General features: G+C 45.3%; 2 protein-coding genes across 4 annotated transcripts; one reads left to right on the top strand and one right to left on the bottom strand.

Moving 5' to 3' along the window:
* Nucleotides 1–482: 482 nt before the first annotated feature.
* Nucleotides 483–21762, top strand: LOC135826903 (oxalate:formate antiporter-like). Of its 3 annotated transcripts, none has more exons than XM_065339483.1 (15): nt 483–794; nt 3683–3960; nt 4540–4607; nt 5729–5850; nt 6121–6244; nt 6639–6796; nt 7090–7210; nt 7845–7883; nt 9388–9624; nt 9899–10021; nt 16112–16266; nt 17539–17593; nt 18626–18725; nt 19343–19368; nt 21028–21762. In XM_065339483.1, exons 2-15 carry the CDS (start codon nt 3864–3866, stop codon nt 21211–21213), a joined length of 1611 nt encoding a protein of 536 aa, XP_065195555.1. In that variant the 5' UTR covers nt 483–794; nt 3683–3863; the 3' UTR covers nt 21214–21762. The 3 variants fall into 3 exon arrangements, with proteins under 3 accessions (XP_065195555.1, XP_065195557.1, XP_065195556.1); XM_065339485.1 differs by having other exon boundaries at nt 7848–7883; XM_065339484.1 differs by having other exon boundaries at nt 3799–3960.
* Nucleotides 21763–22882: 1120 nt separating this feature from the next.
* Nucleotides 22883–26170, bottom strand: LOC135826939 (uncharacterized). Its single transcript, XM_065339486.1, has 4 exons — nt 25833–26170; nt 24333–24609; nt 23876–24005; nt 22883–23609 (listed from the first exon to the last, which is right to left on the bottom strand). Exons 1-4 carry the CDS (start codon nt 25954–25956, stop codon nt 23484–23486), a joined length of 657 nt encoding a protein of 218 aa, XP_065195558.1. The 5' UTR covers nt 25957–26170; the 3' UTR covers nt 22883–23483.

Consider the following 26170-nt stretch of genomic DNA (forward strand, 5'->3'; position numbering starts at 1 on the left):
CACCCCCCCCCTCCACACACACACACACACCTCCACTCCGATCCAGTCACAACAACCACAGACATAACCTACCGGTATGCACACTGGCTGTGTTTGGCTCGCGCTCTGACTCTGAGTCTGAGTCTGAGTCTGAGCTGTCAAGTCTGTGTCAGTGTCACACGAAGTACAATGATGTACCATGATGTACAGAAGCTGTAATGATGTACTACTGTATACTGTTGTGGACATGGAAATCCGGTCGCACGTCTAGCGGCCCCAGGGTGCTGGCCATGCAGCCGTGGATAAGCGGTACACACACACATGCATTTATGCGCTGCAGCGCGCTAGTCGCATCGGATCAACAAGTGCCCCTAGCCCTGCACGCACGCGCAGCGTTCGGTACGCGCTGAGGGCGCCGGCCCCGGTCAATCGACTGGATTTCCATGTCCACGACAGTACATGTACTAGTACTACTACTAGTACTAGTAGTAGTAGATCAGGCTCAGCGTTGAATCTGATAATAATTTATGTAGCGACGAGGTTCTCCTCCCACTGTTCCCCAAGTGCTATTTCATTGACATCAGACAACGAAATGCAAAGAGGAGCTTTAGTTTGGGGTAACGTTTGATGGTACGAGTCTCTAGAGTTAAGTGGCTTGCCGAACTGGTAGGTTCTTTGTAACGGTCAATGTATGTAAGCACAAATGATGAGGGAAGAACACCATTGAGGATCCGAAACGCTCTGTGAGATACTGATAGTGTTACTGGAGATTGAATTGAGGGTTGAAATGAAGAAAGGTGAATGGACGACACGAGGTAATGATAATTATTATGTCGTGGAGTATGTTTCACCAAACCATTGCGCGCGCTGCGCGCACGCGTGTGTGTGTGTGTGGTGTGTATGTGTGTGTGTGTGTGTGTGTGTGTGTGTGTGTGTGTGTGTGTGTGTGTGTGTGTGTGTGTGTGTGTGCGCGCGCGTTACACATCGGATACATTCCTGTGATGTTGTGCTTTACAGTGCTAGCTAAGCTGTAGTGTAGGACATACTAGTAATGGTCCTGTAGAGGTTTGAAACTTTGAATCAATGGCGCACCATCATTACCTAGGCATCAACAGTCAGTACATGACTTGTACATCATCATGATACACATTCTACTCTTCTTGTCAAGTGGTATTTCATTGCATACTTCCGTACTGTGCAGCGGATCCGAAGCTCAGGTAGTGCGACCTAGAGCAGACGCTCCGGAAAGAATTTCTTGGTCGGGGTTATAAAAGGAGGCTGCAATATTACAGTCTGTGAGATATTTGAATCAACAGGGAATTATACAATTTTCAATTTGCCAGTTTTGGGCGTGCTAGTAAAGATGGTAGCAAATCGTTGTCCCCCTCCCCCACCACCACCATTGACCGCTGTAGCAACAAAATTCTACCGGTCCACAATAATAAAATGACTTTGCAAAGGATGCCTGTAGAACAATAATTATATCGTTTTCTAATCGAGTGGGCTGCCAGTCTTGTCATTTTCACTACATGTGTTTTAAGAAAGCCGCAGAGTGTCTCTCTATTGCATAACAGAGAGGTTTTGCATTCCGAATTTCGAAATTATTTTCGGAATGTGGCGGCAAGAGTCGAAAAAGTAGTCGAACTTTCGGAAGTGTGGTGGCGAAAGTGCATGGTTTTCCGAAAATGGATTTTCGGCTCTTTCCTGTTTGGGAGCGCATAATTATTTCAATATTTTTCATACACGGCGAGGAGACAATAATTTGATAACTGCAATCAATAAAACTAGCTGAACCGACATTTGTGTACTTTATTCATGCAATGTAAAAACGGTGGAGACGATGTGCAATAAAACGATGAAAATATGAAGAAATGGTGTAGGGAAAAAATATGGATTCAAACAAGTTTTCGTACAACACTCATCAGGAATCGTCGTTGTACTAAAGGACACTGAAACAAAAATTGAACTATTATAGAAAATCTAAGTTAGAGAAATAACACTAAGAGCAACAACAGTGAAATCTACAAGTGTGAATTTTAACAATCAAAGCGAGAAATGAACAAAGGAGAAAGGAAGGAAAGACAACGTGATAACACATAACAGCAGTACATTACACCTAGAACATTAACGGCCAAGCTTGGCCGCACTAAACACGACGCGTTACTTGAACAATTTCAACCCAATTATACTATCTTTCTGTACACTCTTCGTTCACTGTATTGTGCCGTGGTCGTCATGGTTATGGACTACAGTTAAAAGTGCTGGAAGCTATCTATCAGCGTCTGTACAAGCCTAATTTGTGTGTACAGAAAGATAGTATAATTGGGTTGAAATTGTTCAAGTAACGTGTCGTGTTTAGTGCGGCCAAGCTTGGCCGTTAATGTTCTAGGTTTAATGTACTGCTGTTATGTGTTATCACGTTGTCTTTCCTTCCTTTCTCCTTTGTTCATTTCTCGCTTTGATTGTTAAAATTCACACTTGTAGATTTCACTGTTGTTGCTCTTAGTGTTATTTCTCTAACTTAGATTTTCTATAATAGTTCAATTTTTGTTTCAGTGTCCTTTAGTACAACGACGATTCCTGATGAGTGTTGTACGAAAACTTGTTTGAATCCATATTTTTTCCCTACACCATTTCTTCATATTTTCATCGTTTTATTGCACATCGTCTCCACCGTTTTTACATTGCATGAATAAAGTACACAAATGTCGGTTCAGCTAGTTTTATTGATTGCGGTTATCAAATATTTTTCATGTGTGTATTTTTGTTTTCTGCTGCTCTCGCTGATTATATTTGAAAAATTTCCATGTGTGTAGTTTTGGTTTTTGCTGGTTTTCGCTGCTCTCGCTGATCTCGCCATGTTGACTACAGGTAGATCTTTTCACACTCCATCACACTCTATCTTCCTCTGCCATGGAGCTTACTGACAGTACAAGACAGTAGTTCGCCAACCTCGCCTTCAGCTATTGGATCACTCAGTCCACCATTAGTCCGTCCTCGTCTTCGAACCACACCCAAATTTGGTTTGACCTGCACATGGATTTGACCTCTCAGGCAACTCCTATTTTGTGCTCAGCCCCTTTGTTCGCGGCTCTGTGGGATTCGAGGAGACTGCAAAAGTTCTAGCCTTGTCTGAGCCAAAGTTTGCTGGTATCACCAGACCAGGAAGTCTGTCAGAGACCACACGCTGCTGCTGTTGGACCAACACGCCTCAAAACCGAATTTGCAAGATTCGGACGAAAAAGTTTTCGGTTTTGGCGCCTTCGACGCTCTCCATTTTGTTTTGCATGGCAACCGTTGGAAACGAAGTCGAATCAGAGTTTCGGAATGCAAAACACTGAAAATGCCGTTTTTCGGCACTCACTTTTTTTCGGAAAAGCACAGTCGAAAAACATTCCGAAATTCGGAATGCAAAACCTCTCTAATGTGGTGCGAACTTATTACGGGATAAATTGGCGAGGCAAGCCGCATGACATTGTCCTTGGATCAAGACCAGTACGTATGTATTTGCGTGTCCAAAAGACATCACAGTTAGGCGCTGCATCTGCCGCTAGGGTTTACCGGGTGTTAGCGGCCGTCGTGAGTTCCCTTCGGGAACGGACACGATAATTTCCTTCTTTTTTTTTTAAAGACATCACAGATACTCTGAAATGATTTATTATGATACTGTACATGTCTTATGTCATTCCCAATATCCTAACAGATGTACGGCAAGGTTTCTCTGCAATGACTACTGGATACTAATGTTAAACATGCACCAGTATTAGACTGAAGATCAACACGTTAGCAGGTCATCAAATCAATACTGTGCTTCTCCAGGCCGTCGGAGTTTCCCTCACTGATCGAAATAACGCCAGGCGACCTGGGTGCGGCCATCTTTCAAGATGGCACGGTCGTCAGAACTGATGCGCGTGCGTCCATGGCTAGTGATGTTCGGAGGATTGCTGACTCATCTCACGTTAGGGAGCTATTATACATTTGGTAAGCTGTTTTGTACTTCCTTACGCATGCCTGAAATTCTGGGCTTACAACTTTAATTATAACGTGTATTCCAAGTACTTCAATGCAAACATTGAAATTGACTTTCGTAGTGGAAGAAAGAAAGAACTTGAAGAGGCGGCAGCCAAGGGATGTCCAACATTTCGGGACCTCCCCTTCTGGCCAACAAAACCATCATCAACCAATGTTATTACTACAAAGGGTGGTGTCCTTTTCTGAATATCTTCACTATCGACACAACACTTTCAAATGTATTCTTCTCTACATTTGTTTCAGAAAGCTGTGAAAGGACATTCAGAAGAGAAAAAAGGCGTGCAAAAATACTCTATCGTTGTTTCTGATGCAGTGAACCAGCCTTGTTGATGTCAGATCTGTAGTTACTCTATGCTTATGAAACTGTGAAAGGACATTCAGAAGAGAAAAAAGGCGTGCAAAAATACTCTATCGTTGTTTCTGATGCAGTGAACAAGCCTTGTTGATGTCAGATCTGTAGTTACTCTATGCTTATACCAGCCTGTTTTTGAGAGAGAAGGTGTGTATTGTGTTCTTCTAACGTTTCAGGTAATATGTCCCCTTACATCACTTCCTACATTCGTCTACGCGGAAACCAGCCGGATGCAACCTTTGGGGTAAGTCATTGTCTCATCCTCTTCTATTGTCTGATTTCAGTTATCCGAGGTTCAGCTCTTGCATGGCTCTAGTCTAGCATGTCACCTCCCCCTTTACTTTGATTGCATTGTGACCTATCTTCTTCATGCGCTCTGTTGTCTGACTCTTCTTTTAGGCAAGTTAACATAGTGTATAGGAGAAATTATTGAAAGTTTGTAGCGGGTGTGAAATTGCGGTAACTTGATTTGGCGATCAAGTGTACATCGCAAGCCTTTGTCTGGGAGAGTGGTAGTACATGCATCCAGCATCTTCTCAAGCATGCAAGCACCACATCGCCCGAGTTTTCTTGCTTTTAAAAGTTACATCAAAAATAGCACCCGCGGAGGTTAAAACTCTTGCATGGAGGTGGAATTTATTTAGGGCAAGGAAAATTACCCATCCATGTAGGTAGTAACAAGAATGAAGTTTGTCACTTTTGCGAAAAAGCAGCATTGCTTAGACATCAGGATACTGAGGAAACAATTTGGCAAGGCATTTTCACAATGAACGTTCAGTGTGTGTGTGTGTGTGTGTGTGTGTGTGTGTGTGTGTGTGTGTGTGTGTGTGTGTGTGTGTGTGCGTGCGTACGTGTGTGTTTGTGTGTGTGTGTGTGCGTGTGTGTCCCATATGGTGCAGTGGTATGTGCAGCGATTTCCAATCGAGAGGTTGCGGGTTCGATTCCCGACGATTATGGTCACACACATCTTTATTCTCTTTCTCAGACTCCTACTGACTTTTCTTTCATTCTGCTGGGTGCTTACCAACAGCCAGTGCATGCCGGAGTATGTGGTGTGACGGGTGTGCGGGAAAAAATGAAAAAGACCCAAAATTTGGGATTCACTGGCCAGAAAAAGTCACTTCATAGCTGTGTGGTGTAGACCAGGCTGAATAGTGACGGTCCATTCTTCAGCCTTGCAAGCTGTTGAATGGTGCAATCCCAGCACAAGGTGCTATGGCTTCTGCTGTAGCATCGCTATCATTGCATCTGGCGGTGGGTGTTAAATGTCAAAATGGTGTGTGTGTGTGTGTGTATGTGTGTATGTGTGTGTATGTGTGTATGTGTGTGTGTTTGTGTGTGTGTGTGTATGTGTATGTCCTCCAGGCAGCAATATGGATTTACACTGTGCAGATAATGGGGATGTCCGTTGCCATGATCTTCGGCGGCTACCTGGGTGAGAAGCTTGGCAGTCGGTGGACAACAATGATTGGGTCACTATTGATGAGGTGAGTCCGCTGGAATGCATGTGCGGTGATGTGTCAGCATTTTTCAGCTGCTCCTTCTTTGATACAGTGGCCTATTCTCCTTAGCAGGAGAAAAATGGGTACACATTATTTGCAATTCAATTATTCATGCAATGTAAAACGGTGGAGACAATGTGCAATAAAACGATGAAAACATGAAGAAATAGTGAAGAAATAGTGCTTTTTTTGCTTCTATTATTTTTATTATTTTGGATTCTCAACACTTGACAGTTGCTTTGCTATTTTGTTCAGTGCGGGCGTTGCATTGTCCTACTACACCTGCCATGACCTCTATCTCATGATGCTGACCTACGGACTGATGGTTGGTGTCGGAACTGGCATTGGCTATACCAATCCTCTTACCTGTGCAATGAAGGTAAGCCCACCGGACGATCGACGGGCTGTAATCCTACTTTGTCCAGGTTCGTTCTCGCACATGCTGGACGACCTGTGCATGCAGCCATGCGTCTACCCATGAACACTAGAATCCAACTATTATAATCGTATTGGTTAGCTTTAAATTCTCTTGGAATTTAAAGACTGCATCGAGTACGATACACAGCATCTACCTACAAAAATATTATAGCTGTGAATCGTAGAATCAATTTACATCAGACAAAGGATAATAATTTTTACTTCGAAGTATGAAAATCATTACCTGTTTCCTGTGTGTGTGTGTGTGTGTGTGTGTGTGTGTGTGTGTGTGTGTGTGTGTGTATGTGTGTGTGTGCGTGCGTGTGTGTGTGTTCGTGTGTGTGTGTGTGTACCAGTGGTTACCTAATCACAGGGGTATGGCCAGCGGAATAGTGGTATCCGGATTTGGTGCAGGCAGTACCATCTTCACGCAAGTCCAGACCATCTTCATTAACCCAGAAGACATTCCTGCAAGCCTGCCAAGCACGGAGAGTGACTGCATACAAACTGAAAAGTGAGTGGTGATCTATATTGGCTGGCGATACTTGGTTCCATATTGCGAGACTCTCCTCTCTTTCTACCCTACAGAATAGGAGACATCCTCCTAATCAGTATTTCAAAGTGGTATGCCCGTTTCAGTCTTTTGGTGTAAGTACAAGCACAGATTCCAATGTGCTATGTGAAGTAGTTTGAATTATCAAACTTGGCAATTTTAGAACCAATGACTTGACTGATGAATAATGTGTTGCTGGCTGAATTCTTGTGTGTTCTTGATGACTTTCTTTTTTCGCCATGTTTTCGTTGAAGGTATTTTGATGACAAAGATGTTTTGGATCGTGTCCCACAAGTTTTCCTGGTGCTGGCCGGTGTGTATGCCGGTATGCAGATAATTGGCTGCCTGCTTATTGCAGACCCACCCGAGAATGTGGTAAGTTTCATGTACCAGTAGATATTCTCTAGTGTCATTGGGGTGCCGAGAACGACTCTGATGTAGCTAAATTTAGTAACTATGACATAGCGTTATGGCATGAACATCCTTTACCGTGTGCAAGTTACTAGATGTAAAAGTGCCGCAGAACACCATCATGACTACTGAAACCAATCGCATAGCCAGTGATATAGCGTGGGACCTGTTCGGAATGGTTCCCCGATATCCAGAGTCTGCATGCTGGGTATCAGCTTATACTGGTATAACACTGTCTTGTGGACATGCTTGACATAACTAGTTACTGGTTATCAGTCATGGCATTGGTGTTGAGACATGAAGCAGCCGGACTAAGCCCCTGGACACAGTTGCTCAGTCACCCTCTACTTCTTCAGGTCCTCTTCACTGACTGGTTTTGTGATAAATATACATGTGTCATGCTCCCGTTTTCCTGTCCAATGGAAAATACTGTTCAACTATGCTGATAATAGTGTTAGCCTATTTCAGGAGGCCAAGGAGATATTTGGGGGGGGGGGGGGGGCGTTGCTATTCATACATATTGATAGACCTGATGTGCTTGTTCCAAGAACCACAACCCATTGAAAACCTGAAATCGATCTGTGTGTTATGCTTGCAGCAGGCCCGCAAACCTGCCACTGAAACAGAATCAGCTCCGGTAAGTTATACATTGTAGAGCTAGAACTGTGACTTGAGATGTTTCTAATAGTGCTGTGCCTGAACCAATCTGAGTGTCAATAATTATCTCCGACGGTCCTTCCTTTCGTCATGGCTGAATACTTCTGCCTTTCCAGCCGTCATGACAACAATGTGATTTGCCACCTCTCAGTCCCGACATGGTTGACCGTCATTGTGACTGCGGTGTGAGGTGGCGTGTAGAGCATTCAAAATTGATTTCCCTCTCCCGTTATTTCTATTTGTGGACTTTCATTGTACGAAGAACAGACGCATGAATCATACCACAGTCAGTAGTACGAAGCAAGAGGTGCCCATTAGTTCACAGCTCTGTACATTGAGTTTTCCAACGGCAAGCATTCGAATGATGGCATGATTCACAGGTACAGCAACTGTACTTGTCATGCAGTGGACAAACATGATAGTCAGTTACACATTTCTGCACGTTTCACCAATGAGTGAGGAAAATTCTTCTTTTCTGAAAACGTCGCTGTTAATTTACGCCGACACTAGATGTCTGCATCACATGATAATATTATTTTCTATGTTTTCGGCTAAGTAAACAGCTGACCATAATTGAGTTGAGGTAGATGATGGTATGATTCTGGCTGAAGAAACTATATTGCAAGGTCATGTACATAGCAGACTCAGCGGACGTTCGGATTGGCTGTAAACCTAAGTTTCGTGCAGCTAAGCAATCATCAGGCAACTCACAACCAATCGGAACGTCTGTCGCTGAGTCTGTCATGTTCTATTCAGCTCGGAGATCAACGGATTTGTTACACAGTTATGCACAGTCATACTTCTTCAGGCATGGTTTATAATAATAATAATAATAATAATAACAGCTCGCATGTACCCCATGGGTGAGATCACCCATGGGGCTAACGCATCTGTCGGCAAGAGTTAGAGAAAACGAGAAACACATGACATACACACCTTCTTCATTCTGTTATTGCAGGGAAAAACTACCTCGATTCCACCATGAGCCTAGGCATGAGGAATATAATATTAATTAAGTACAGAATGTTATTTACCAAAAGGATATTCAAGTAAGCGCAGATATTTTTTAGCATGATAAGTTAGTACATTGATTCACAATGCCGAGCCAAGCTTCCCTGTCTTGGGAAATAGCTTCCGCTTCGGCAATGGAAACGTTTATTGTCTTTAAGTCATTCTTGATGTTGTTGATCCATCTGGTGACGGGGCGTCCCCTGGGCTTCTTGATGTCTTTGGTGTCGATTGAAAGTCTTAGAGCTTTGTAGGATGTCGAGTCACTGCCTTCTCTGATTACATGGCCGAACCATAACAAGCGCCGTTCCCTGCATGTTCTGGTGATAGGCAATTGGTTGGACAGCTTGTATAAGTTTTTATTCGATATTTTTTGGGGATACACTACACCGAGAATGGATCGTAGTTTGTATGGTTTATATTGCACATGAATTCCAGTTCCTTCCAGCTCTCTTTCATGTATCTTTTTGCTGCAGCTGCTCAGTGCCAAGGGTAGTGACACAATTGTGCTTGAAGAGCATTATCAGATCGATTTCACACTGTTCAAGTGGCGATTCAAACTTGGCAAAATCCATGAAGCCAGCACCAAAGAAAGTCTCTTCGGCCGCAGCTTGTCAGTAAAGGAAGCCATCCGAACATACTTGTTCCCTTTGCTGTGGGTTACGTTTCTCTTCAATGGCCAAGCAACGGTATATTTGGTGAATTCGTACAAGGTAGGAAACAAACGATACTGCATCTCTCGCTCAGACTGGTGCCTTTCGTAAAAGAAACAGTCACATTTTAATTCTGCTACTTGAAGTACAAGTATGGAAGTGAAAACGAATATCGTTCAGCAAGTTGAAATATTGAGTCAAGAAACAAGCTAGCAGACCCTGCATTGTATGGTGTTTGTGATCACAGTACATGTATCATTATTAACATAAGCCAGCTGGCTATTGAACATGTTGCCAATGTCAGTGATCATCTGTGTTCTTTACCTGTGCTCAGACGTTTGGCCAAACATTCATCAGTAGTGATCACTTCCTGGCCAACGTGGGCACGGCATCATCACCTATGAATGCTGTGACGAGGATCTTTTGGGGTGTGGTGGCAGATCGCTACTCCTACAAGGTAATCTCTTCATTGCTTCGAATGCCAAATGTAGCCACAAACCACTCCGGATATCCCGTTTATTTCAGTAATGCTAGGATGTAAATGGTGCAGTCCTGCTCAATGAAAACCAGTCGCGTCACTCACATTTGCACATTGCACCATTTCGCATACCCAGTGTTCGCAGGTCCAGGGCTGCGCAATGCCCGGTGCGCACTAGTACTTGAGTGAAACGACTGGATTTCATTGAGCACTAGCGCTGTAGTACTAAATAGTAGATACCGCTCCCAAGAAACGTATTTCCAAGAGTACGTAATTACCATGCCAGTGGATGCTCTACACAAGTAACATTCAACAGTTTTACGCAAGTAGTTCCATGTCTTCTCATCAGGCTGAATAAATATTGTTAATAAGCTGTTAGACTGAGGTCATCAACAGCTTCTTACTTCGAAGTAGTTGTTTGCATTGGCTTATGCCATCAGGGGCATAGAACACGCTACGGTTACTACGGTATTGGCCGTACCACTCTTTGTCCTCTGCTTTTCAAGTGTCTTGCGATATGGCTGCCCGCAGCCAACCCTGCACTTGTTATGGCTGATGTGAGGTGTGAGAAAGAAGCAAATTATCAAGTCAAGTTAAAAGCCTGGATCGAAACCTCACACTACGCGTTTACTTGACAATTTGCTGCATTTGACATTTTCCATTATCCCCTGTACTTACCCATTGTGAGAAAGGAATGAAAACGTCCAGTTACTAAAATTGGCTGTACTTGCCTGTGTGGATTGCAACAGTGCTGACATATTCTTTCGAAATTGGAAACGCCTCCAATTTTTTCTAAGATTAAAAAAAATATTGTGTTTGTTCAGTTTCTGTATGACTTTATTCCACATGAGGAGAATTCATCATAAGAGTATGCCGAAAACTTTGGAGTGTTGCTTATGAGGAAGCTTGTTATTTTTGTTTAGCCCCATCCCTCACACAAACAAGTCAACAAAGAGGCATCTTTGGATTGAGGAGTGCTGGTTTCGAAACAACTGGTTTGAAGCTCAAAGTAGAGCTGGTGTTAGCTCAGAGCAGAGCTGCTGTTAGCTCAGAGCAGAGCTGCTGTTAGCTCAAAGTAGAGCTGCTGTTAGCTCAAAGTAGAGCTGCGGTTAGCTCAAAGTAGAGCTGCGGTTAGCTCAAAGTAGAGCTGCGGTTAGCTCAAAGTAGAGCTGCTGTTAGCTCAAAGTAGAGCTGCTGTTAGCTCAAAGTAGAGCTGCTGTTAGCTCAAGGTAGAGCTGCTGTTAGCTCAAAGTAGAGCTGCTGTTAGCTCAAAGTAGAGCTGCGGTTAGCTCAAAGTAGAGCTGCGGTTAGCTCAAAGTAGAGCTGCTGTTAGCTCAAAGTAGAGCTGCTGTTAGCTCAAAGTAGAGCTGCGGTTAGCTCAAAGTAGAGCTGCTGTTAGCTCAAAGTAGAGCTGCTGTTAGCTCAAAGTAGAGCTGCTGTTAGCTCAACGTAGAGCTGCAATGCTAAATGGATGTAATATAGCGCAAGGCAGAGCCGCAGCAAATAGCTAGATAACACCAGTTGTGAGAGTGGACCCGATTAGTGGGTACGATAATAATGATGGTGTGAATAAGTTGGATAGGGAGGGATGGTGGGAAAAGAAACACTGCTGAAGCACGATCCGTTGTCTGGAAGAGCACAACAGGGCAAGCAAGATTTGTTTGTTTTTTTCCGCAAAATGGGCTGGTGCCATTTGTGATTACGCAGCAAAACAAAGCGCATGACGTCAGTCTTGAATGCAGTACAAAGCAATGCAGTGCAGTGTGTGCGCTAGTTCGGATTGTTGCTAACAAGTACTAGCACAGCTAGTACACCATTAGCCCCATCCCTCACACAAACAAGTCAACAAAGAGGCATCTTTGGATTGAGGAGTGCTGGTTTCGAAACAACTGGTTTGAAGCTCAAAGTAGAGCTGGTGTTAGCTCAGAGCAGAGCTGCTGTTAGCTCAGAGCAGAGCTGCTGTTAGCTCAAAGTAGAGCTGCTGTTAGCTCAAAGTAGAGCTGCGGTTAGCTCAAAGTAGAGCTGCGGTTAGCTCAAAGTAGAGCTGCGGTTAGCTCAAAGTAGAGCTGCTGTTAGCTCAAAGTAGAGCTGCTGTTAGCTCAAAGTAGAGCTGCTGTTAGCTCAAGGTAGAGCTGCTGTTAGCTCAAAGTAGAGCTGCTGTTAGCTCAAAGTAGAGCTGCGGTTAGCTCAAAGTAGAGCTGCGGTTAGCTCAAAGTAGAGCTGCTGTTAGCTCAAAGTAGAGCTGCTGTTAGCTCAAAGTAGAGCTGCGGTTAGCTCAAAGTAGAGCTGCTGTTAGCTCAAAGTAGAGCTGCTGTTAGCTCAAAGTAGAGCTGCTGTTAGCTCAAAGTAGAGCTGCTGTTAGCTCAACGTAGAGCTGCAATGCTAAATGGATGTAATATAGCGCAAGGCAGAGCCGCAGCAAATAGCTAGATAACACCAGTTGTGAGAGTGGACCCATGAAACCAGCACTCCGTTAGCTAAGCACTATTGACGCACAGCAAGGGTCAATTTATGTCAGCACAGGCAAGCATTACGCAGCTAGAGTTCAGTAGCTCATTACTCACCCGAGTTGGGGATCATGGCATCCATGGCACGGCAGCAAGCCGGGACGATAGCTGGCGCTTAGCGCTTGTTGTAGTCCGGATGTAGCATAGACACGCATCGCTCTTTCCACTGACCTGCCACTCGGAAGAAGGAGTCGGGGCACTAGCCATAGCAGCGGTGGTGGCTGCACCAATGTAGACCGAATGCCCGGAGTAGTTCGACTGGGATGGTACACCGGCCGCAGCGACAAGAGACCATACTGTTACTGTGAATGACTGCCTGGTCAGCTGCTGTCTGTTCGAGAGTACGAACAAGAGTTGCTCTGGTCCCTCGCGACGAGTGACAAATGGGTAGCTAACAATGGCACGGACCGGGCAGTACGGCGGTACAGACGGGCCAATGTCACTAGTAACGCCTTTACCGAATGGGTCCGTCTTGGATGAAAGCAGGAAGAGTTGCAAGCGTCCGTCACCAGGGGAGCTAGTACAGCCCCGTGTGATGCCATTAGTGAATTCAGCACACCGAAGAAATCCAAAGAAGCAGCATGGCGGCTTGGTAGAGCAGCTTGTCATGGCCATTCAGGATACTACTTTTCCGGCGTGCATCCGTCAGGTGTCGTAGGATTGGCATAGTTATAGGAAGGTGAGGGGTGAGTACAGCCGTACCATGGCATCGCTGGATGCCCTTCAACACCCTCTCCAGAAGCCACGCATCTACTAAGGGGCCGGCAAACCCATTCTCAAGGTGGGCTTTATGCACCGCACTCGCATACACAGATACAGTTCAGGGCACGCTGATCATAGTTCACGCATGAATGTATGTCCAGGAACGATGACTCGGGCAGCAAAAGTGAGCTTCCCCAGGAGGGACTCGAGTTGACGCTGGCCGATGCTGCGCTCGCTGATAGTAGCCATGAGTGGCGCACGGATCTCGGACAGCTTGTCCTCTGGTAGCCGCAGTCTAGGAAAATACCAAGGTCAATGATGGTGATGGCCCTCGAGCTGGGATGGAGCAAAGAGGAGTGCCGAGATACGTGAATGCCCGGAGGGGGGTGGTGAGTTGCTGGTTGGCTGCAGCCAAACCAGTGGAGATATCGAGAAAGTCATCGAGGTAATGAAGCCGGTGATCTATAGCAAACTCGTGCTGCATGATCCAGTTGACTGCTGTGGCTACTGAGTCAAAGACGGCTGGGCTGGAGCGGAGGCCGAAAGGCAGAAAGCGCTCGTAGTAGTAGGAGCCTTCCCAGCGAAGTCCTGACGGCGGACTGGGATCTGCCGAAATGCACTGCGTACATCGAGCTTGGACAAATACACAGGCTGTGGGCATGACATGATGATGTTGATCGCGTTGTCAATGCTCGCGTAGTGCATAGAGAGCGGCTCGGCAGGAATGCTGTCGTTCGCGCCGGTGCCTTCCGGACTAGACAGATGGTGGATCATTCGCAGCTTGCCGTTCTTTTTGGGGATGGCACCAATACCAGAGCGGCGCATGAACTGAAATGGAGGTGACGGAAATGGGCCTGTGGTCTCGCTGCGGGCGCAGGAAGCAGCTTATTGCTCGGATATAAATGCCGAGTGAGTGAAAGCCAAGGGTAGATTATCAGAGAAAACCGAAATGTCGTGTTGGCCGGCAGATCCAAGAGTAAAGCCACGGCGCAGCCCATGGAGAGCATACGCAACGCATTATTGATATGAGTGGTAACAGGCGGGCAAAGTGGTCAGCTAGCAGTGTGGTGTCTGCAGAGTGTATAGGAAAGAAGCTACGTACCGAGTCAAGCTATTCAGTAGCCATTCTGGTAGGAGCGGCGGGGTGGCCGATTGGCTCCGCGCTGCTGCTGGTTGCACATGATGCATGGGTGGTCCTTGCCACACTGGCTGCAGGTGTGGGAGAAGCGGCACGACGACGAAGAACAGCGACCTCCATTGAAGTTGCGGCAGATTTCTTGGCTGTCGCTGGTATGGTTGCGACCACTGGAGGTAAATGCTGCTGGCTTGGGGACGAAAAGGACACAAACCGCCCCTGGATGGGCCGTCTTACATTGAGCGCATTTTGGGTGTGCATGGCCTGTGACAGCTATCTGCCATAGGTTCACGTCGATGGTGTCCAACCTCTTCGTGCCTGGTTACTGGGCCACGAGCAGCCGCAGCTGGCGGTCGTACTCTAGCCACGCGCTTGGGAAGAACTGGCGGTTAGCAGTCAGGATCAACTGCTGGTACGCAATCAGTTCAGCAGTTCAGCAGTGCGGTGTAGGGCAGCAGCCGTGATAACAGACATGTATGTGGTCCATGCCTCGAGCCGGGTAGTTACATGTATAATTATCGTGAACCTTGCGACGCACCTGCTTCGCGTACGGTCATCCGACTCAACGATATTTAGCTGGCTATCGTTATTCGGGCTGTGCACCAGCCGGAATGTTGGGCCGGAAGTGTGCAAGAATTTCAGGCAACCAACTTGAAAAATCTACGAACTCCCCTCGCAAGATACGTTCTTGCACAGCCTTGGGCACAGCTGGTGCAGGTGGCTGATCGGGTGGGTTACAAGGGCTTGGCCTGGCGTAGTGGCGGCAGCAGCCGCATTGCCTTGGCCTTGGGTGAGGAGCGGCACAATGCTCTCCGATAATAATAAAATGGCGGCCGACAAAGCCGACTACACCTCGTCAAGTAGATCTACGGGAGCGCAGATCCCATGTTGAGCCCGCGTCACCTGAGCTGGCGGAGGAGGCATTGGTGCAAGTCGGGCTTCTGGGCTCGCGAGCCGTGTCCGCACTGTCATGTTGCTGGTTCTCCTGGCCGGAGCAGACCTCACTACCAAGGGCTAGTTGTGCCAGCAAACGGTCCTGTAAAATACTTTTACTAAGTTTCCTTTCGGATTCAAGCCGCGCTGAGAAGGCTCGCCGCGAGGGCTTGGCAAGGCATTGCCTTGACAGTGTCGACAGTTAGGTCAGACATACGGAAGAAATACAGTGTCGAGGTGACACTCGGGCTGGCAGCAAAGCTACGAAAGGAAAAGAAACACTGCTGAAGCACGATCCGTTGTCTGGAAGAGCACAACAGGGCAAGCAAGATTTGTTTGTTTTTTTCCGCAAAATGGGCTGGTGCCATTTGTGATTACGCAGCAAAACAAAGCGCATGACGTCAGTCTTGAATGCAGTACAAAGCAATGCAGTGCAGTGTGTGCGCTAGTTCGGATTGTTGCTAACAAGTACTAGCACAGCTAGTAGTACACCATTAATCTAATTACATTTTGTCTCCTAGAAAAATATCGTGACCGTATATTCATGTTGCTTCCACTCTCTGCTTGCGAGTTGTTTGGGTCTGTCTGTCTGTCTTTCTTTCTGTGTACATATGAGTGTGTGTACCGCAAGTAACGGTATAGCCATGTACGTGTGCGTGTGTGCGGGGCATTTTCAACGTTGTGCTCATCGTTGCGTGTAACTGTGTATGTGTGTGTATATGTGTGTGCGTGTGTGTGTATTTGTGTGTGTAACTGTGTGTTTGTGTGTATTTGTTTGGTTATGTTGTCCAGCCAGCCATGTTAACACTGGGTAGCATGTGCACAGTGCTACTCATCCTCTACTACTTTACATCATTTGTCAACCACTATGCCTACGCCATCTGCACGCCAGCACTGTTCTTTTGCATCGGTGGAAATTATTCCCTTTGGCCATTCGTTACAACAAGGTAAGTATACTGTGACTACATGGCACTGAAATATATTCTTTTGCTTTCCCTACCAACTCCAGTGTTCATGCTGCATTCACTTGTATGTGTGGTGGAAGGGGGCACGGGAGGGAGATAGACAGATAGAGAGGAGATAGACAGATAGAGAGGAGATAGAGACTTCTGTTTTCTTCAACGTTGGTGGCTGTCACCGCAGGTGTTTCAGTGTTCCGTGGTGATGCGTGTGTTTCATTGTGTGCGTAAGAATGTGTAGGTGTGTGGGTGTGCGTGCATATATATGTGTGGATGCACAGGGGCGTGCTCGCCCCCCCCCCCCCCCCCCCAACTAGGGGGGTGCACGGGAGCCGAGGGGAGCCCCCCCGGCAATTTTCTGCAATTTGTTTGCAACCTTTCTTGAATTTTAGAGCATATTTGCATACATTACAATTGCAATTACCCAGATTGAAAATTTTTGGGGGTGCACGTGCCCCCCCCCCCCCCCCCCCCCCCCCGTGCCCATCGCCGAGCACGCGCCTGATGCATGTATGTGTGTAGGCGTGTGGGTGTGCACGTGCGTGCAGGCATGTGCACATACATGTGTATAAGCATGTGTGTAGGCGTGCATGCATGTGTGTGGTACAAGCATGTCAGCGAAAAAAGAAGAGAGAGTGAGAGAGAGAGAGAGAGAGAGAGAGAGAGAGAGAGAGAGAGAGAGAGAGAGAGAGAGAGAGAGAGAGAGAGAGAGAGAGAGAGAGAGAGAGAGAGAGAGAGAGCGGGAGAGCGGGAGAGAGAGAGAGAGAGAGAGAATGAGAGAGAGAGAGAGAATGAGAGAAAGAGAGAGAATGAGAGAAAGAGAAAGAGAGACAGACAGACAGACACAGAGAGAGAGAGAGAGAGAGAGAGAGAGAGAGAGAGAGAGAGAGAGAGAGAGAGAGAGAGAGAGAGAGAGAGAGAGAGAGAGAGAGAGAGAGAGAGAGAGAGAGAGAGAGAGAGAGAGAGAGAGAGAGAGAGAGAGAGAGAGAGAGAGAGAGAGAGAGAGAGAGAGAGAGAGAGAGAGAGAGAGAGAGAGAGAGAGAGAGAGAGAGAGAGAGAGAGAGAGAGAGAGAGAGAGAGGGAATGAGTGAGAGAGAATGAGAGGAAAATATAATGCATGACAGATTTCGTTTGTAATCGAAGCCTCTAAAATTTGCTGGGGGCTGATGCAATAATATGTGTTGCTTTGAAAGGACAGTCCAATTCAGCTGTAATTCACACTGTGTTTTGGTGGGTCGTGTTGTATTGTGTTTCCCACAGTACGTTCGGTCCAGCTCATGCTGCATTCCTATACGGACTTCTCTTTTCCTCACAGGTAGGAACAGCAGCACATTTACACTCAGTACTAAGAATCATGTTAGAGCATCTAATTACAGGTCGTCCCTCGTTAATACATAATCTCAGGGACTTGACAAATGTTATGTATTAACGGGGTTTATGTACTAAACGAAAGTGTACATAACTTGCTTCTATACTAGAATTTTTCACTTTTTCAACTTTTCTGAGTGTTTCTTGCTGCTATGACTAGGGAGCGAGATATTCTTGATTCCCTCGATATAACATAAAAATTATGTTATAACGGTCACAGTCAGCGAAGATTCTACAGTTTACATGATACATGCCCAGCCGCGCCTGTACAGTCACTCGAAAAAAAAACAGAGCTTTGTCGGTTTGTGATGTGCGCTCTGATTTCTGAGCTAATTGCGCCCACAAGTAGAAACTAGAACACGATGTGCCTCCACTGGAAGGCCAAAAGACCAACAAATTATGTACTATTGAGGTAGTTGGCATGCGGGTACAGAGACATGTTATGTACTAACGGGGTTTATGTACTAACGAATTATGTACTAACCGACAAAATTTGTATGGAAGTGACCACGTTTCGTCCGGGACTTGAGATATCTTATGTACTAACGGGGTTTATGTACTAACCGGACTCGTATTAACGGGGGACGACCTGTACTGCAATTTGCATTCCCGTTGTGAGTGAATGGGTTTTTGTGCACACATAATTATGTTTGTGTGGGTGTATGTGAGTGAGTGTGTGTGTGTGTATGTGTGTGTGTGTGTGTGTGTGTGTGTGTGTGTGTGTGTGTGTGTGTGTGTGTGTGTGTGTGTGTATGTGTGCATGTGTGTGTGTGTGTGTGTGTGTGTGTGTGTGTGTGTGTGTGTGTGTGTGTGTGTGTGTGTGTGTGTGTGTGTGTGTGTGTGTGTGTAAACCTGAGAGGTTGATTGAACCCTCATTGGCATCAAAGGGTACTGTCAGTAAACCCTTGGCATTGGAGAAAACTAAATACAATCATGTGACCTGAAAGTTAGTTCATCTGCCCTGTTCCGGAATGCTCAGATTGTTGGTGGCATGGTCGCTGCACTGGCACACACTCAACTAACATGTGCAATTGGCTATGGTGGTCTGTTTGCACTCTGCACTGGATTACAAGTGCTTTGTAAGTACCTTCGGTGGAATTTCAGACTTTTTTTCGAATCGCAATCCTTTCCAGTTGAATCAATTGGTTTCATGCTCACTTCTCCTTCAGGGGAATTCAAAGTACAGTATAGCTGAGTCAGTGCCACAATGTAGTTATCTAAAAAGGTGAAATAATTATTTTAATATAGCAATGAAAAAAACGATGTGCGCAATCATATCACAATCATAGCAACGAATGGGGAGTTCCAGAATGTTGTCTTGTCACAATTACTGTCTCCACGTCTCCGCCTTTTCTAACAAATATTTCCTTACTGTAACCTAATGGAGTTGATTGGGATTATCCGTCTTCTTTCACGACTTGATTATCCGTCTTTCACGACTTGGGTTGGTTTGATCAACTCACCCAGCACATGATTAGATACTGCATATGCGCCTTGATCCTTGAGGCCGTTATGGTTCCCAGCCAAAGGTGCAGAATAACCAGTCTGACCCACATTGAATCTATACCAGGCTATCTTCAGATGGTTCTAATCGTGGGTTCTTTGAAGCTGTGACTTCCTTTCTCGCTTTTTGTTCTCTTCATTGTTATCTATGCTTTCATCTACAACAATGCCATGGATGTTTTCCTCGCAACAGCAATGCTCCTTACAGTTCTGTACCCGGTAAGACACCCACTGAGCGTAGCAGTATGCAGGTTACAGTGAAAGGTCTTTACGTTTGTGCGAAGGCACCATGCACCGTGCATGGACATGTACATACAATATTCAATGAGAGATCATCACTTGTCCATCAAAGCACACATAAGAACCAAATAAGTGAATAAGTTAGAGCACTTAGAAATAACACACACACACACACACACACACACACACATACACACACACACACACACACACACACACACACACACACATATATGGATCCCATTATATGATATGTATATCAAAATGCAGCTAATACAATTCCCCAGGACTTGCGCAATGCCATTCAAACAACACTTGGAGAGAAAGACGGAGAGATGGAGAGAGAGAGACAGGGAGAGAAAGAGAGAGAGGTTAATTTTTGCAGACATCAAATTCAGCTGCTACTTCTGCTGAAGCCAGGAGTCAAACGTTCCCTGTGGAAGTTTCGTTTTGCTATGGGCTTCAAATTTGTTCATGCGATCAATCGTACCGACTATCCTTGTTGTGACTTCTCGATTGCTTGAACGCGATCCTTCAGCATCAGGACCTTGCGGTGCTGCTTTGTTTCTGGATTCCTTGACGCCATTGTCGATTAGTCTGTAGCTGTATGACTGGGGTGAAAGAGCCGCTCAGTCTTCGTTTCTCCTCCGAGTAGTAACATCGAGCAAAGAGCGCTTTCGATGCGCTCTCCAAGACGTTTCCTATCATGTCTATTCTTGACAGCGCTTGAAATTGGGACAGGTGTAGTGCAGTCCACACCGACTCCACAGTCAAAATGGCCTGCGTTCATTTGTTCAGCTGTAGTACCGAAAGATTCCTTTCAGGACCATGGAAAATCAGCAAAATTTCAAGAAGGAGCTTCGGGCAACATTTGATTTCCTACATCGCGGTCGCTAGTTACGGGTAAAAAATCGTCTTTGTGACAAGAAAAGGCGGTCGCTGGTCGCGTTCAGCAGATAATCGCTAGTCACAGTGCATTTTGAATGTGAGACCGCCCGTGCCTGGCCAAGTGGTCGGTAGTACCAGGCAGGTCGCTAGTCACGGTGGTCGTTAGTTACAGGTTTTACTGTAGTTACTAAGTCAGCATCAGATCTACATGGTATATGCTGTGATAAATATTGACATGTCCACGGGGAAATCAAGTACTGTAAGACCAGATATTTTACGTCAATTAAAGTTAACGGTCTCTGGATTTTTGTGGGTGACCGAGGTGAAATTCTAATGATTTCTGTGTCAAAACTGGCAAATGACTGTACTTGTACATATCGTTCGGTACATAACGACTTCGAATGTTTATGACTTTTTTATATTCGTTAAATCGTTAGAATTAGATGTTCGTTAACATTACTGGTCGTACAGTAAATTCCCGTGTTGTGCTGTCTGGATGCCAGAATCATGTGTAAAACGAAATGATCAATAGATTTTTTCAAGTGATGCATAGTTGTGAACACCGGGCCAAGGGAACCTGGCCTTTACATTGATTGCCTTATTTAAAAGTTCTTTTTTTATGCAATTTTTTTGGGGGAGGTCACTAGTATGAGTTGTGGTTGTGCAAGGACTCCTAATGCTGTCTGCCAGGATACATTGTAATCTTTCTTAAGAGCACCAACTATTCATGTGCTGACTTCGTTTTCATAGGATCCAGCTCAGCGTGTTCAAACTGAGGTAGATTTACCAGTATCACACACTCCTTCAGCAGCAGCAGCAGCAGCAGCAGCAGCAGCAGCAGCAGCAGACGATCCGACTGTGGATGGTGCAGAACACTCTGGTACGTTTGCCAGCTCAACGGAGCAACAAGACGCAGTCGAAAGTACGCATTTCTAACCTGAGGGACAATGACATGGGCATGGTGCCTTGAACCTTGGATGATGCAGGGCATCGCCATGGTAGCATGGAGTGTTCGAAATATCTATTTAAATCATGATTAGATGAAGCAAATACATGACTGTGCTTACTAGATTTCTTTAATTATAGCCGTTTTGGAATACTATTATAGGGTGCGGCAGAGCTCTCGGCCATTGAGAGCGCAGTGTAGTGGTGGAGGTGATACTCAACATTTTGGAATACTATTTCCCTAGTACATTTTTTTGGAGTTTTTCTGCACTGTTATACAGGCTCCCACCTGAGGCACATACTTTTCCTCAGTTATGATTGATAATGAAATCCAGCCAGATCTTGCCGTCTAGGTACCGTGATCATTTTCTTATCCCGTGCCTCTCACGTTGATCCCAAAAACTCTGTGCAACGGTTTAATTTAAAGGTTGCTAGGAAAGTCACTGAAGTATAATCTGAATGTCTTTCCATACAATGTGCATATTATTCTATTGTCTGTTGTTTGAAAGTGGATTTCCAAAACAGGCTTTAGCCTAACAACAATGAGAAAATAGGAAAAGAAGTTAGTACTTTGAGTGGAGCCTGTGTATAGTCAATGTTTCTTTTCCAGCTTGTTTTTTTTTATAAATTTAAGCAGAGGGTTGAAGAACATTTTGACAAAACACCAATGGTATGTAAAAAGGAAAGAGGCCGGGTAATTATGGATACTGTCCACACCTGTAACTAGATACTATAATACAGTCAGAAAGTGCTATAACTAGGCACAACACTGACAATGTACTGGGCCATTCAAGGGCCGGACACCTACCTCAAACAGATCTCTGAAGCGCCAACTAACAGCCTTCCAACTAGGAAGGTTCCAAAGAGGGGAAGGTGAGTGCAACGGAAATGAGCAGGAGCCAAGTCCCACGGTAACGAAGAATGTTGAGTGTTACTAGACAGATCATCATCAGTCTAACTACAATTCGAAGCAGCAAAGCAGCACACCAGCCAACTTGGGTGGCTCAAACATGACAAAGGTGAAATTGTACAGAAGGTTAGGTTAGGGAAAGCGTACAAACCCGAACGCCAACGTCCTTGTACTCCTAACTTTCCGGTTTGGCATGTGTTCCTGAAAAAGCATGAACATAGGCTAGTACATTATAGTATGGAGTGTAGGCGGAACATACATACCGTACTCGCATGATTAGAGCCCTCTCTTGAATAGTGAACCATAATATTTATTATAGTGAATAGTGCCCCAGTCTCCAAGGGTCCAGTGAAAATATACAGCCCTCTCTTGAATAGTGCCCCCCTCCTCCTCCCCCCTCTGACTGCATCATGTGCCCTTTTGATTTGCCTACGTGTAGTCTGTAGATACATTTTCATCAGCAAAGTGGTTCCCAAGGCAATGCTCGGGGTGTGTGTGCACCTTATTTTTAACTTAAGAGGAGAATCACTCCCGGCGGAACCGGTCCGGCCGGCTGGTCAGGCCATGGCCGGACCAACGTTTCAGCCACCAACATGACTGTGTTTACTACTTAGTAGGTCATGTGCATACCCTCCATTCCATACACAAACTGTATGAAAGGCTAGGGTATGGCTGGACCAATTCAAAAACTGCTTCCACCGGTCCTGAGAACACTTCCCCTGTGTCCGATTCATTTTTCCTTCTTGGGTCGTGCCTGTACTTGTATTTTCCAGCATAAGACTTGTGTAATGATAATTGTCATACCACCAAAAACAAGCGTACACACAGGTACTTGTATACACTTTAAAAAATTTCAAAAGTAGCACGCACATGTATGGTGGTAAGCAAGGAAGTGAGTGGTGTTCCACAGCATAATAGCTGTCTTGGGTATAAAACTTAGAAGAGCAACTATACTCGTACAGGTGTATTTTAAAAATGATAAATGGAACTGCATACATGTATGTGCTACATGATAATAATTGCCACCATGACAGATTGGGGCAAGTAATAGGGAGTAAAGGTCATAATAAGGCTAACAATTTGCGAAATGTGCAATTTGTATGGATCCTGCCAAGAGTAACGTACAGACTGAACGTTCTATTTTTTTAATGCACAATTGGAAAATATGACTTGTAACTTCTAATGAAGTGTTGCTAAGGAATAGTACAAAAATGCATGGCAATCAAGGGCACCAGCTTATTTTATGGTAGCTGCGCAAGCTCCAGCAACGGTGCCCATCGTACCTGTACATCTGTCAGTGTTGTAATGTGTGATCAAGGTAAAACTGAACTCAGGTCATTGCTCAACAAACTCAGTGGCTCTTGATGTCTCTCAATAATGATATAACGGGATTTCTAAGTTGATTTCTCCTGGACAGCTCCACACCACGGCATGCCTGCGTGGGAATATCAGCCGCAGGATCAGCAGGAATGTTCAGCTGCAACAGAATCATCAAAGTATGTAGCATTATAATCAAAGACAAAATGATGCTATATGCAGCAAATATTAATTAAAACTTCCTCGAACTACTATCATTCATTGCTTAATAAAATAATACATAGTAGGTGTATATGGATAACTAGTAGTCTACACAATGCTTATGCTGACAAAATGTGTTAGAGTCAATCTTAGAACCCCTTGAGCAAACACCAACACCGACCAATGCATTCCTAACACGGAAATGAAAATCTTTCAAGGCCTTACAAGATTGAGATGAATTTCCTCTCGCCTCCGCCAGCTCACACTGTTCGTGGACTCTTCCGCAAGATTCATCGAGATGTGGTGAAGTGGTTTACCATTGAACGCCATGACCACTTCAAGCCTACCGTCATCGCTACATTTGCATTGAAAAATTAAAAATTAAACAATTAAATCTATATCTAGTACGCTGTAAAAAAAATCTCAACACTCTTACTGTTTTACTGTACACTTTAGAACATCCAATGCTTTACTCGTAACGAATAGGTTATCATTAACCCTCTGAAACCCAGCACATTTCTAGCACCTTTTCTACTCTTGTCCTTTGCGAGTTCTCAAATACATGCTTTCATAGGGTGCACTTCTACGTAACAGGAATGAAATCCACCCACAGTCCCATGCCCTGAGTGGTTTGAAACAGTAATCATGCACGAAAAATGTCTTGTCATGTTCCACGACTTACGGTTTAATGACGGGGATCTGAAAGATTGCCGTCGGCCTGACGTGACACAGGCCAATTTTCCACTCGCTGAAGACGACTTTCTTGCGTATCAAGTGCGTGCCGTTGCTGCGGACTTCAAAAATGTCCAGTTTTTCATCTGTTTCACATGCGTACACGGCATCATTCTGTTCATGAAAGCCTTGGAGCAGTGTTGACTTCAACGCGAGGGCAAAAGTGAGAACAAGCCGGGATCTGTTCTCTCCTCTCATTTCCGTAGAAACAGTGACGAAGGTTTTCCCTGGAAAAAGAGACAAAATGACAGCCAAAACAGTCATCACATTAGCTTCTCTTTCCACTGCTCATGTACATCTTCAAAGATAACTCTAAACACGTTGACGTTATTGTGTTCTTTCTTGTCTTGATCAGCTGAAAGGTTGTAATGGTATGTTAGGTACTGATTGGTTCTGATAACCTAATCTTAAGGAGGCGCAAGGTCGGCATGCGTTGTAATGTAATAGCAGCAACTGGCCCCGGGTTGCCAATTTGCCATTATTACCAAAGACGAATAGAAAGGTGCATCCTTATCCTCGCTTTTCTTCTTGTTCCTGAAAAGAACACGCCGAAAGCCGCGTTTAGTTCGTCCTTCTCTGTAATCAGGAAGCTATTCCTTCAATGAGCAGCAGTCGCCTTGGCGAAGAAAGTAGCTTCATGAATCCAGTTTTCACTCCTCAGCTTGCCTCAAAGTGCGTTGATCTATAACTCATTCACCCGTTGACCCTTTCGCAGCGCAAGGTATGTTACTGGAGAAGCATTCAGCCATTGTCTTGCAGCATTTTCCAGGGTACGCAGAAGGCTACCGCAGTGGTCCTCGTCGAATTCTGCTCTACAGAGCACGCTATCCCCTTCCCAGCATAGACTGACCGCATTACCGTATTCAGGGTGGCACTCCCAGCGATAGAGCGGAAATCATGAGCAGAACTAACCAATATGGAGATGGGGTTCATCGGTGACTTGTTGCCAAACGTGCCAGAAGGTGCCTGTATGATCCTCCTCCTCCTCATCCTCATCCTCATCATCAACATCATCATCATCATCATCATAGAGAAAGCATCATCATCATCACCACCACCACCAGTGCCACCAGTACCATCCTCTCCAGGCAACAACCAGACATGGTGTTGAAGGGTGATGATTGCGAATGACAATGTCACATGCGACTGAAATCATGCCTCCTGACATAATCATTGTATCGTCCGTCCAGACACATACACACAATATGAATATTAAGTTAAAATACTATAGTTGGCAGCAAACGAGTAAAGTCAACCTTCTACCCAAGCATGTACATGTACCACATGTTTCATGTACGTGTATTATGCAGTGAAAGGCCTACGACTGGCTACGTACGATATCATTATCAAGTCACAAATTCCTGACGGTGACGGTCAAAAAGGACCCCAAAGAAGAGAAATGCGTAGTGGTAATGAAAACGTCCACCATTCCACCTCTCTTTTCTCTCACCGGAACATTCTTCCTTGTCACTGTTCTCGTCGCATGATGGAGCATCTCCTAGATGTGGTATGTCCAAGGCAGGGCAGACGAACGGACTGGATTCCGACATTGGTGGCGCTGCTCCGTTACACATCGTGTACTGTTGAGAGGTCTTTGCTCCCTCACTCAGCAGACGGTTAGGCTTCGATTCGGCTTGCTGGTGGCAAGGGTCAAAGCGGACTAACCGTCTCAACTCTGCGCCTTTCCTTTACTTTACTACTGGAGTACTGCTGTAGTTCATGAAGTCGCCCTGCTTGGTGTGGCAACATCAGCCGTGTCCCGCTATGACTAAGAATTAGTTCATGAGT

Source organism: Sycon ciliatum, chromosome 1 (assembly GCF_964019385.1).
Source record: "Sycon ciliatum chromosome 1, ocSycCili1.1, whole genome shotgun sequence".
Classification (NCBI taxonomy): Eukaryota; Metazoa; Porifera; class Calcarea; order Leucosolenida; family Sycettidae; genus Sycon; species Sycon ciliatum.

Coding starts and splice junctions, on each gene's coding strand:
- LOC135826903 (XM_065339483.1), top strand. CDS start 3,864: ATGGCACGGTCGTCAGAACTGATGCGCGTGCGTCCATGGCTAGTGATG. Junction 3,961..4,539: donor AGGGAGCTATTATACATTTG/GTAAGCTGTTTT, acceptor CTAACGTTTCAG/GTAATATGTCCCCTTACATC. Junction 19,369..21,027: donor TCCTTACAGTTCTGTACCCG/GTAAGACACCCA, acceptor TCGTTTTCATAG/GATCCAGCTCAGCGTGTTCA.
- LOC135826939 (XM_065339486.1), bottom strand. CDS start 25,956: ATGTGTAACGGAGCAGCGCCACCAATGTCGGAATCCAGTCCGTTCGTC. Junction 24,610..25,832: donor TGACAAGGAAGAATGTTCCG/GTGAGAGAAAAG, acceptor CTCTTTTTCCAG/GGAAAACCTTCGTCACTGTT. Junction 24,006..24,332: donor CAGATCCCCGTCATTAAACC/GTAAGTCGTGGA, acceptor ATGCAAATGTAG/CGATGACGGTAGGCTTGAAG.